The 13,148-nt window shown below is 43.3% G+C and overlaps 1 protein-coding gene across 1 annotated transcript; it reads left to right on the plus strand.

Moving 5' to 3' along the window:
- Positions 1-10,542: 10,542 nt before the first annotated feature.
- LOC125832862 (uncharacterized) lies at positions 10,543-11,055 on the plus strand. Its single transcript, XM_049512049.1, has one exon. The coding sequence runs from the start codon at positions 10,543-10,545 to the stop codon at positions 11,053-11,055; it is 513 nt and encodes a 170-aa protein (XP_049368006.1).
- The last annotated feature ends 2,093 nt before the right edge of the window (positions 11,056-13,148 follow it).

Here is a 13,148-nt window from a genome sequence, read left to right on the forward strand (position 1 = left end):
TTCAAACCCTTCTCGAAACGCTAATATGAACCTCGAACCCTTTAAATATTTCAATAGATTTACTGTTTTGATCTTTTGAAAAATAGTTTTCTTAATTTTTCTTAAAAATTAAGTGGCGACTCTAAACCAGTCCAAAATATATTTTTAATAAAACAGAATGGCGACTCCTGCTGGGGATTTGAATGGTTCTAACCTTAAGATTAATTATTTGGCTATGTGTTTAACTGTTTGCTTGTTTAAATTATCGTATCTATATTAATTGTGCATTCATGGCACCCGATTCCGCCAAACGGCAAATAGATTGCATTAGGAAAAGGCGGTTACGTGGCTTACCACGGCTGTCCTTCAGAAAAACACAAGTTAAATTCTTTGGAAGTGATAAACGAATAGTTGGCTTGTGGTCATCCAACGTGTTTATTAGACTTCACCCCGTTGTTTGTCCGACTCGGGTAACCGTCATTTCTAACCAATTCTAGTCAACCTAGAGTAGAGCGAAACCAAATCCAAATCTAAGCATTAGCCTAAGACGGCTTAATACCCAAGGCGTATTAAGTCCATTAGTAAAACGCCAAAATCATGTCCAAGGTCCACGACCTAACGACATATCATATTATTTGACATTTGAAAGATGTATGTGTAGAAACCTGATTGTTGCCTATTTGGGGGAGGGAATCTTAACCGTGCTTTGTTTTGTAGGTATGGATCGATTTCCCAAATTCGACATGGTAGTGGAAGCCCCGGTTCTACTCAAGATGTGGTACAACGACCTCACATGGTTCACAAAAGGGCCCTCAACAAATATATAGGAGCCTTAACAGAACTCATCAATATGGTTGGGTGGCCGAGCTGATTGAAGTCCTCACGGGTTATTGGGACAACGAGAAAATGGTGTTTCGATTTGGAACCACGGAAATAACCCCGACAATTGAGAAATTCGGGATGGAATAGACACAGTCGGTACAGGGCTTGAAAGAAGGGTAGAAAGCGGGAAAACATCCTAATCCTAACAAGCCTACCCTCGAGGATATTGTAAACTGGCTCGGATTAAGAAATGATTGTGCTACTGGGCCGAGGTTCTAGCGTTTCTTTCATGGATCTCTATGTCAGATTCGGGATGCGAGCTTTTATGTGAATTACAACCAAGAGTTCAGGGTCACTTTCAGAGAATGGGACGGGATCAGACCTTTGGCATTTACCATCGCACTATTAGGCACCATGGTTTTCCCACACGGCCCGAGCCTCAGTATCAACACCCGAGTGATAATGCTTGCGCACACTCTGTTCCACGGGCATCTGAACCAAGGGCAAGTAAAGTATTATCCTATCGCACCTGTCATCCTTTCCGACATGTACCGTGCTTTGGGAAATGCAAGGAGGGGCATCGTTACTTTCAGGGTTGCAACCTTCTTCTTCAATGGTGGATAATGAGTCACTTGGTGAAGAACATGGAATCAAGAACTCCATACCCTCGATGAACATAATGCTCTTAAGAGTTTGAATGACATGTTGTTTGGGCAGACTTGGAAAAAAGAAGAACTAGAGAAAGATGGGCTCAAATTTTCTCTGAGTTGAGAGAAGAAAACATCCAATGGATGTTCGACCGTTTCATCTCGAAAGATGCCATAGTACGGGGCGATAGACAACTTGTGCTTCCTCTGCCAGGTATTCGAGGTATTCGCCCATATGCACCCATTCGGGTCTTGAGACAGTTTGGAAGAAGACAGACTACACCTCCAGAAGCATACTACCGTATCTATGTGTTCGACATCGGGATGATAGAGTGCCTGAGGCTTCAGAGATGCTGAGAGAATGGAAAAGAGCAGTGCGAATGAACAAGGACACTATTGCCATAGATCGATTTAATGCGGGGTATGATGAAACTTACAAAGCTTGGTTGAAGCGCAATATACAGGGTATCTCCTTCTCAGTTCCGAACATTTACCGCAGTGTAGAGGACAAAGAGTCCAAAGCTTTGATAGAACTGAGAGAGGTAAGAAGAGAAGCCCAGGAAATGCACGAGGAATTTCTCCGAAAGCAAGAAGAGGATAAGTACGCCCTCGAGAGCGTACTTAAGAACTAGAAAGCTTGAGAAGCGATTTGGGAGAGCTTAACTTATGGATTGGAGATAAGAAAAGCGGAATGTGCCTCGAAGACTGGGAAGAGAAAGGTCGCCGGAGCGAAGGATACTTGCTAATGATTCAATATAGGCTTCAACATCTCATGGCGCAGAACAAGAGGAGCAGATCAGAGGCGGAGCGACGGGAACATCTTAGCAGATTTCGCCCCTGAGTGGGTTTTTCTATATGTACTTATTGCTATTTGCCCCTGCGTGGGCTTGCCTTTCTTGTGTTTTGGTACTCTTTTCAAATGACCCCTGCGTGGGCCTTTCCTTTGTGATTTTCGTTTATTCCCTACTTCCCTTGCTTATTTTCGCTTCTTGAACATCATTTTATATGCGAAATTTGCTTTGGGGTAACAAAATGGTTCAATTCTACACATACATCTTTCAAATACGCTAGGCCTACCCTTGGCACAAAAGGGCCCCCTACTTGTTTAGGACACGCGATATATGCTTGTGTGCTTTAAACTGTTTATGTGTATTGTTGCTTTGAATGAGGACATTTTTAGCCCACTCCTTTTCGAAATTTTCTGAAAATTTCCCCAATCCAAATACAAGTCACTACCAAATGTCCGACCAAAATTCCATGAGTCTTAAGTTTCTCAGCCAGAAAAAAATCTCAATACCAAATCCTAAAATATTACTCTATCATCTCAGAAAAGGTGAATTGCTGCTAAGATGGAAAAGGCAAGGGTATCGACATAGAGCTAACGAGAAGGATTTGAGGATGGAATTGCAGCGGCTCAGACAAGAGATCCAAGAAACCAGAGAAAGAGAATAGAAGTGGAGTTTGCCACCGCAATCGCACGAACAGCAAATGCGGCACTAGACGTGGAATTGGCAGCAAAGATGACAAAATGTGTGTTATAGATGAAGAGACAGTTGCTGTGCGAAGAAGCGAGATGCCTCAAAGAGATAACCGTGATGCTTCAGAAGCCACGTGGAAATACTCTTTCTTCAGCCAAGAGGCCACCAACAGTGATCCTGAGCACTAGACCTGAAGCTACTGAAGAAGATACTGGGGAGGAAATTGTCTATAGGCCTCCTCTTCAGGGACGGTGGAAGAAAGGGAATGAGAAAACCCCGTGAAGCATATGAGTTTACCCCCCGTGATTAATGCGACAATCAGAAAAAGAATGGCTTGGGTAGAGGCACATCTATCTTTAGGAGCTTTATTATCTGTTTTTTACTTTCCTTGTAATCACCAGAAATGAATGAATGAAAAGAAAATTTCCTTTGTATTCGAACTACGTAGGGCCTGAATTCTCCTTGGAGATACGTAGGCAGCCTTTCAAGGCCCGGCCCCTATCTTTTTCAAATTTTCTTTTCCCCCTCTTTCATTCTACAAGGAAACATTGAGTTCAGATTAACAAATGCCAGAAGATGCAGCAAGAAGACCTTAGCTCAACGCAATTTAGCCTTTCTGAGTCACTAGCCCAAAATAAAACGAGCAAATTCCTGCTTGTTCAAAAAAATCAGTCCCCATTACTCGTGGGTTAACGTGTCCTCAGACAAAGCAACTTTTATGTGTTTATCTGCTTTCTATGTGATATCTTGCATTATTCATCCATAACTAATACTGACAGATTTGCCTTTGAGTTGTTTTTCTCTACAGGTAGTTAGAACTGATCTGTGTTGATACACTGGCCGATCATCCCTATTTTACCAGATCAAAAGGGCCTACAGATTCCTTTCCCAGCCAAAATTCACAAAAGGGAAAAACAACAATGAGTGATAACAACGAAGAACCTAGCCTTACTGATGTCGTGGTGGCCCAGCCCGCCCTTGCTGATCAGAATGAACTGATCCTGCAGTTGATGCAACAAATTGCTGAGATGAGAGTCGAGATGCAGAGAAAACAAGATTTGCCTCCTCCAATTTTTGCTGTTAACGCTCAACCAGACGGAAGACCTCCAGTTCAAATTCCCCTCCTAACATGGAACAAGCTCAAAACCGTCCTTCAGCCCTGCTCGTAATCCTTCCATCATTGACCTTACCACCCAAAACCCCCACTACGCCTCAGCCTCTTATCAAACACCACCCCTCCTCAAAATACCAACCTCCAAGCACCACTCCCTCCCCCTAATGCAAACCACCAAACTAGCCTGCCCCTCACGGCCAAAACGCTAATAACCCACGCACTTCCCTCCCTCACCAAAACCTGTACACCAACCCCCAGACTTATCCCCAAAACTATCACGCCCCTTTAAATGGCCAGAGTCCTCTATCGCTCCACCACTACCGCAAAAACCCATTTTCCAAATACCAGTTCCCAACGAGCATGATGCCCATGGTTCGGAGCTCGACCACTATGAGGAGAGGGAGAGAGAGTGGAGGTCAAAGAAGAGACCGCCAAGATAGATATGAAGGAGGAAATTAGAAAAGCCATGAAGGAGTTGAACTGCATTCCTGAGGTTGCCGGGTTGAGTTATGAAGACCTATGCATTCATCCGAATTTGGACCTCCCGGAAGGGTTCAAGGTGCCAAAATTCGACATCTTTGGAGGAACGGGGAACCCCTTAGCGCACCTGAGGGCTACTGTGACCAACTCGTGGGAGTTGGGAGAGACGAAGCTTTGTTAATGCGGCTTTTTAGCCGAAGTCTGAGCGGAGAGGCTCTAGAATGGTTTACGTCTCATGAAACGAGACAGTGGTCTAGCTGGAACGCTCTGGCTAAGGACTTCATCGAACGATTCGCCTACAATGTGGAGATCGTTCCTGATCGTTACTCCTTGGAGAAGATGAAACAGAAGCCGACCGAAAGCTATAGAGAATTCGCATACAGATGGCGAAAGGAGGCAGCTAGAGTTAGACCTCCTATGTCAGAAAAGGAAATTGTCGAAGTGTTTGTGCGGGTGCAGAGCCCGAATATTATGACAGAATCATGTTGCTCGTTGGAGCAAAATTTGCTGAGATAGTCAAAGTAGGTGAGACTATTGAAGATGGATTGAGAACCGGGAAGATTGCCCGTGTTGCTGCCTCGCCCGGATCTTCGGGCTTGTTGAAGAAGAAAAGAGAGGATGTGTCATCTATCTCTTATGAGGGGAAGAAGACCCCAAGGAAACCATCATCATACCAAGGTCGTTCTCGACCTTCACAGAGTTCATACCCGGCTTGTTATGCACAAGCCGATTACCAGAATACCCCTCCCCCCAGTTACCAAAATACTCCTCCTCCCAGTTATCAAAATACTCCCCCGCCTAACTACCAAACTCCCCCCACTATCTACCAAACTCCCCCTCCAGTTTACCAGACTCCATCTCATCACTACCGAAATGTCGCCCCCAACTGTGCCAATATTCAGACAAATTACCAAACGCCTCCCCCAATGTACCAAACCCCAGCTCCACTTTACCAAAATACCCCCTCGAACTACCAAGCTCCACAACCAAACTACCAAACCAACTCATATCCCAGATATCAAGCCCCCCGTCCAAACTCCAAATTATCGTCAAATGCCTCCTCCTCAACAAGGAATTACGATCCCCCCGTCCTAGATTTGAGAAGAAGCCTGCTAGAATTTTACTCGCTTATTGAAAGCCGAACAAACTGTTCGAGCGATTAACTGCGGCAGGATATATTCATCCAGTGGGTCCCAAGCCGGTTGACACTAGCTCAAAGTTTTACAGACCTGATCAGAGGTGCGCGTATCACTCCAACAGTGTTGGACATGATACCGAAGGACTGTATCAACCTGAAGCATAAGATTCAAGACCTGATTGACCAGAATGTGGTCTCTCTTCAGACAGTCGCGCCCAATGTCAATAGTAATCCTTTGCCAAATCATGGAGGCGCCACTATCAATATGATAGAGACAGATGATGACTGGTGCGTACAAAGTCAATAGTTTCGATTGCTCTGATGAACTAGAAAAGGTGTAGCTTCGTTGAGCATCAGAGAAAAGAAAGAGTTTGTGATTCTGACACCCGAGAAGGCTGTTGCCTTGGTGCCACGAGAAACTCTTACCCGACCAAAATTGTGATTGAAACGGCTGTTACTCAAGGCATGACCAGATCTGGCAAGTGCTACACACCGGAAGAATTGGCCCAAGGGGGCAGAAGAAAGACCAAGCAAAAAGGCCGATCAGTGAAGCCGAGGCCGAGGAGTTCTGGAGAAAAATGCAGCCGAAAGATTATTCGATTGTGAAGCACTTAGAGAAGACGCCAGCTCAGATTTCTGTATGGGCTTTGTTATGAGCTCACAATTGCATAGGCAAGCGTTGATGAAGGCTTTGGATGATACTTATGTGCCTGTGGGTACTAACAGTGACAATTTAGCGCCATGATAAACCAGGTCATCCGAGGACACCGAATCAGTTTCTGCGACGAAGAGCTACCCTTTGAAGGGAGGATGCACAACAAAGCTCTGCATGTCACTGTATGTGTCGAGACAAGATAATTAATCGCGTCTTGGTCGATGACGGATCCGGTCTTAATATTTGCCCACTTTCGACTCTGAGGCAGCTGAAATTCGACTTGGGAAAGCTTCACCAAACCAAGTCAATGTGAGGGCCTTTGATGGAGTGCAAAGAGACACATTGGGTGCAGTAAACTTGGATATTCAGGTGGGTCCTGCGGATTTTAATGTGGAGTTCCAGGTGTTGGATATCAACACCAGTTACAACTTGCTTCTGGGAAGACCGTTTATTCATATGGCTGGGGCTGTGTCTTCTACCCTTCACCAACTAATGAAGTTTGTTTGGAAGGACAAAGAATTGGTCATTTATGTGAAGGAGTCATTCCAATGGGTATGCACCGATCGTTGATGATGTCTTCGAGGTTGTGATTTCTACGCGGTGGAGCTGGTAAATGCCACCGGTGATGACTTGGCTCCACAACCTCCTATGCCTGCCGTGTACAAGATGATTGCTACTGTTATGCTCCAGAATGGTTTCGAACCAGGTTTTGGATTGGGGAAGCATTTCCAAGGAATCGTCGAGCCTATCCAAATTCCCGCCAAAGGAGCAAAGTTTGGTTTGGGATATGTCCCAACAGATGACGAAGCAGAGATGAAGAACAAGAATGTTGATCAAGCATTGGCCAGGCCAATTCCTCATCTGTACCAGTCATTTCCGGTACGAGAAAATGCCAACGATGATGGTCTTGGGGAAGGAATCTGGGGCCTTTTTGAGGAGATTGATGCGGTCATCGAGGAAGAGGCTGGGACATCAGGCATCCGTGATGCAGAACCTGAGCAATTGCAGAACTGGACCTCCACACCACTCCTGATTTCCCGCTCATCTGGGTAGAAAAGACATGTGTCTTTGTTTGTTTTAAAATCGGTGGTAGTCCGGAAGAGGCCCGAGACCCACCTTTATGCAATGTTATTTGTTTGAAGCTTTTAAATTCCTTGTGATGTTTAAAAAGGCAAAATGGCCCTCGGCCATGGCCAAAGTTTGTGCTTGTCTTTCAATTTAAATGAAAGCCTCTTTTATCAAAATTTGTTTACTTGTCTGTTTATATTTTACTTTCCTAACTTTGTTTGTTTATGATTTCAGTAATAATAATTTAAAACCTGCCAATGTCATGTCATGTCATGAACCGAGTGAACAAAATGAGGCAGGTGATGATAAGTGGAGGAATACGGAGAAGAAAATGAGGTTCCCGAACATGTTGCTGAAGAGTTTCGACAATTCAAAATCAACATAAGCCAAATTTGGAAGAAACCGAAACTGTGAATCTCGGAGATGAGGAATGTGTTAAAGAAGTAAGAATCAGTGTCCATCTGACGGAAGCTCAAAGAAGAGAGCTGGTTCGATTGCTTAGGGAGTACATTGATGTATTTGCCTGGTCTTATAAAGACATGCCAGGGCTTAGCACAAATATGGTGTCCCACAAGTTGCCGATCAATCCAGATTTCAGTCCAGTAAAACAAAAGACTCGGAAGTTCAAGCCTGAGTTGAGTTTGAAGATCAAAGAGGAGATTACCAAGCAGATCGAGTCCCAAGTAGTGGAAGTGACGCAGTATCCGACTTGGTTAGCTAATGTTGTTCCGGTTGCCAAGAAAGACGGAAAAATAAGAATTTGTGTCGATTATAGAGATCTCAACAAAGCTTGCCCAAAAGACAATTTTCCATTACCAAATATTCACATTCTCATTGATAACTGTGCTAAGCATGAGATGCAGTCATTTGTGGATTGTTATGCGGGTTACCACCAGATCCTGATGGACGAAGAAGATGCAGAAAAGACAGCTTTCATCACGCCTTGGGGTGTATATCATTATCGGGTGATGCCTTTTGGTCTCAAAAATGCCGGTGCTACTTACATGAGGGCTATGACGACCATTTTTCACGATATGATTCACAAGGGATCGAGGTGTATGTAGATGATGTCATAATCAAGTCCCGCGAGAGTTCGGATCACCTGACTCACTTGAGGAAATTCTTTGATCGTCTACGCCGATATAATTTGAAGTTAAATCCCGCCAAATGTGCTTTTGGAGTGCCAGCTGGCAAATTGTTGGGATTTATAGTCAGCAGGAGGGGCATTGAGCTTGACCCTTCCAAGATCAAGGCGATCCAAGAATTACCTCCTCCAAAAACCAAGAAAGAGGTGATGTGTTTTTTGGGAAGGTTGAACTACATCAGTCGATTCATAGCTCAATCCACTGTGGTGTGTGAGCCCATCTTTAAGTTATTGAAAAAAGATGCCTCGACCAAGTGGACCGGAGAATGTCAAACTGCTTTTGATACCATCAAGAACTATTTGTCCAATCCACCAGTGTTGGTCCCTCCGCGAGAAGGGAGTCCGTTATTGCTATATTTGTCTGTCTCAGATAACGCATTGGGATGCGTGCTTGGTCAACATGACGAAACTGGGAAGAAAGAGCGAGCCATTTATTACTTGAGCAAAAAGTTCACTCCATATGAGGCTCGTTACACTCTTTTGGAGAGAACGTGTTGTGCTTTGACTTGGATCGCTCAAAAGTTGAGACATTATTTGTCTTCTTATACCACATACCTTATTTCCAGGATGGACCCGTTGAAGTATATTTTCCAGAAAGCAATGCCGACCGGGAAGTTGGCTAAATGGAAAATGCTTTTGAGTGAGTTTGACATTGTGTATGTGACTCAGAAGGCGATAAAGGGCAAGCCTTGGCTGATCATCTTGTAGAGAATCCCGTTGATAAGGAGTATGAACCGCTCAAGACTTATTTCCCTGACGAGGAAGTTTCATTCGTAGGTGAAGATATTTCTGAAGCGTACCCCGGATGGAGAGTATTCTTTGATGGAGCGGCAATCATCAAGGGAAAGGAATCGGAGCGGTCTTAGTGTCGAAACCGGTCAGCACTATCCTATGGCGGCTAAACTCCGATTTGAATGCACGAACAACATGGCTGAGTATGAGCTTGCATCCTCGGTTTGAAGATGGCAATTGATATGAATGTTCACGAGTTGCTAGTTATTGGAGATTCAGATTTGCTGATTCATCAGGTTCAAGGGGAATGGGCCGTGAAAAACCCAAAGATCACACCGTATGTGCGGTATATACAGAAGTTGTGCAAGAGATTTCACAAGATTGAGTTCAGACACACTCCCAGGACACAGAATGAGTTGGCGATGCTCTTGCCACCATCGCATCAATGATTAAGCATCCGGATACAAGTTATATTGATCCAGTGGATATAGAGGTAAAAGAACAGCCTGTTCATTGTTCACACGTCGAAGCGGAACCAGATGGTTTGCCGTGGTATTTTGACATCAAGAAGTATTTAGAGGACGGGACTTATCCTGAGAATGCAACGTTCAACCAGAAGAAGTCGATACGTCGTATGACCCTCAATTTCTTCGCAAGCGGGGAAATCCTTTATAGGAGGACTCCAGATTTAGGTCTTCTCAAATGCGTTGATGCTAATGAAGCTGCAAAACTTCTGGACCAGATACATGCCGGAGTTTGTGGTACTCATATGAATGGGCTCACTTTGGCGAGGAAGATCCTCCGAGCTGGTTATTTTTGGATGACTATGGAACACGATTGTTGCAAATTTGTGCAAAAATGTCATAAATGTCAAGTGCATGGTGATTTGATTCGAGTACCGCCTCATGAGCTCAATGCTATGAGTTCACCTTGGCCATTTGTAGCTTGGGGCATGGACGTCATTGGTCCAATAGAGCCAGCTGCCTCTAACGGACACAGATTCATTTTGGTTGCCATTGACTACTTCACCAAGTGGGTGGAAGCAGCTTCGTACAAGTCGGTGACCAAGAAAGTTGTAGTTGATTTTGTTCGTAACAACCTGATATGTAGGTTTGGAGTACCAGAATCCATCATTACTGATAATGGAGCGAATCTTAACAGTCACTTGATGAGAGAGATATGTGAACAGTTCAAGATCACTCACCGAAACTCAACCGCCTATCGTCCCCAAATGAATGGAGCTGTAGAAGCCGCCAACAAGAACATAAAGAAGATTTTGAGGAAAATGATTGATAATCGCAGAGGTTGGCACGAGATGTTGCCATATGCTTTGCTGGGTTATCGAACGACTGTCAGAACATCAGTTGGAGCTACTCCATATCTGCTGGTATATGGAACAGAAGTAGTTATACCTACAGAAGTTGAAATACCTTCGTTGAGAATCATCCAAGAAGCTGAATTGGGTGACGTTGAATGGGTTCGCAAACGGATTGATCAGTTAACACTGATTGATGAGAAGAGAATGGTTGCTGTTTGTCATGGAAAACTATATCGACAGAGAATGATTCGTGCTTTCCACAAGAAAGTAAGAGCCAGAATGTTTGAGGTTGGTCAGTTGGTCCTCAAACGCATTTTCCCTCATCAGGATGAGTACAAAGGGAAATTTGCACCAAATTGGCAAGGACCCTACATGGTTCGCAAAGTGTTATCTGGAGGTGCCTTGATCCTGTCGGAGATGGATGGCGCCAAATGGCCGAAACCAATCAATTCAGATGCTGTCAAGAGATACTATGTGTGAAGCTTCAGTTTGTATTTCTATCATTTCCTTGTAATCGTTCTATTTGCTTGTAATCACTTTGTTTAGAATTTTATCCTTTTGAAATGAACTACGTCTGACCTGAATTCTCAAAAATGAGATACGTAGGCGGCCTATGTCGGCCTCAATCATCCTTTTATTTCCCTTCTAATGTTTTTCCCTGTATTTGAACTACGTTCGACCTGAATTCTCAAGAATGAGATACGTAGGCGGCCTATGTCAGCCTCGGTCGCTTTCTTTGTAAAATTCATATTTTTGTTAATCCTTGAGGGGGAACTACGTTTGACCTGATTCCTGCCTCAACGGGATACGTAGGCGCCACAAGGGCTCGGTCATATTCCCCGGCAGATTTCTATTCCTCATTGCAATAGAAACTGGGACAGAATTTTTGAGAGGGACTCAAAAATTCTTGAGTAGGAGATTTTTCCTACAAAGTCAAGGCTGAAGTTACTTTGATATTTGCAACTGAGACAGAATTTTGAGAAGATCTCAAAAATTCTGTGATTGCTCACCAACGGTTAAAGATAAGCCAAGACAGTTAACTGAGGCAGAAATTTTGAGATGGCCCCAAAATATCAACAGGGTTTATCGGCAGTTTAGAACAACTTTGAATATTTCCCAACAAGTGATCAGATAGATCTCAAAACACCAACTCCGAATAACGTTCATTGAACTTGGCGTGACATGACACTTTGCAGTGACATTCTCCAAATGCTACTTTTGAAAATCTATTCTTCTTAAAACTTTCCCTACATGTCTCAATTATTTTTGCATAAAAATATTTTGTCTTATCTATCAAGAAGCGGGAGATCGGAGAAATCAACCGAAGATAGCAAGACAAGGAGCAAACAACCGAAGAAATCGACACAGATCAGTTCATTTTGTAAAAAACTAACAATTTTTCTGTGGATGCAGGTCTATAGGTTTTCCTCAAGATCGGCATATTCTTCCATTCAATGAATACAAAGAAGTTAAAAGGGCAGAGAGCTCCCCAAATTGACAACTTTTCTGGGGATGCAGGAAACATTTTATGCTGCTTATATCAAAGATTTTGGAATATGAATAACATTATTTTATTCAATTCCTAACAAGGCGAAGTCCATAATGAACATGCAATTATGTTCGGAGATGGAACAAATGAAAATCTCGAAGAGAGCAATATTATTATTTTCCAGCAACTAAAATACCTGGAAGACATTATCTGCATCATATTCTCAGATATGATAATATTCTTACCCTGAAGGTTATTTATATCGTATTGTCGAATGAGACGATACCACTACCCGGAGAGTCATTTATATCGTATTTTCAAATGAGATGATACCACTACTCCGAGGGTCATTTTTATTTATATTGTCGATTGAGACGATATCACTACGCGGAGAGTCATTTATATCGTCTTGTCAAATGAGATGATACCACTACTCCGAGGGCCATTTTTATTTATATTGTCGATTGAGACGATATCACTACCCGGAGAGTCATTTATATCATATTGACAAAAGAAATGATACCACTACTCCGAGGGTCATTTTTATCTATATTGTCGATTGAGACAATATCGCCGTCCAAGAGATACCCAGAAGATCACATATGTTGCTCGGTGAAGCATTATCTTCATTTGGTATCAAGGAGGCATCATCAAAAGAAATCATGCATCGCGAGAGAAGGTTCATGCACAGCAAGAGAAAAAAAGTCATGCATTGCAAGAGAAAGAAATCATGCATTGCAAGAGAAAGAAGTTATGCATAGCAAGAGAAAAGAGTCATGCATTGCAAGATAAAGAAATCGTGCATTGCAAGATAAAGAAATCATGCATTGCAAGAGAAAGAAGTCATGCATTGCAGAGAAGTCATGCATAGCAAGAGAAAGAGGTCATGCATCGCGGAGAAGTCATGCATTGCAAGGAAAAATGTCATGCATTGCGGGAAAAAGATTCATGCATTGCGGGATAAATGTCATACATTGCAAGGAAAAATGTCATGCATTGCGGAAAAGAGATTCATGCATTGCGGGATAAATGTCATACATTGCGGGATAAATGTCATACATTGCGAGAAAGTGTCATGCATTGC

Source organism: Solanum verrucosum, unplaced genomic scaffold (assembly GCF_900185275.1).
Source record: "Solanum verrucosum unplaced genomic scaffold, falcon-dt-bn FXZP01000174.1, whole genome shotgun sequence".
NCBI lineage: Eukaryota > Viridiplantae > Streptophyta > Magnoliopsida > Solanales > Solanaceae > Solanum > Solanum verrucosum.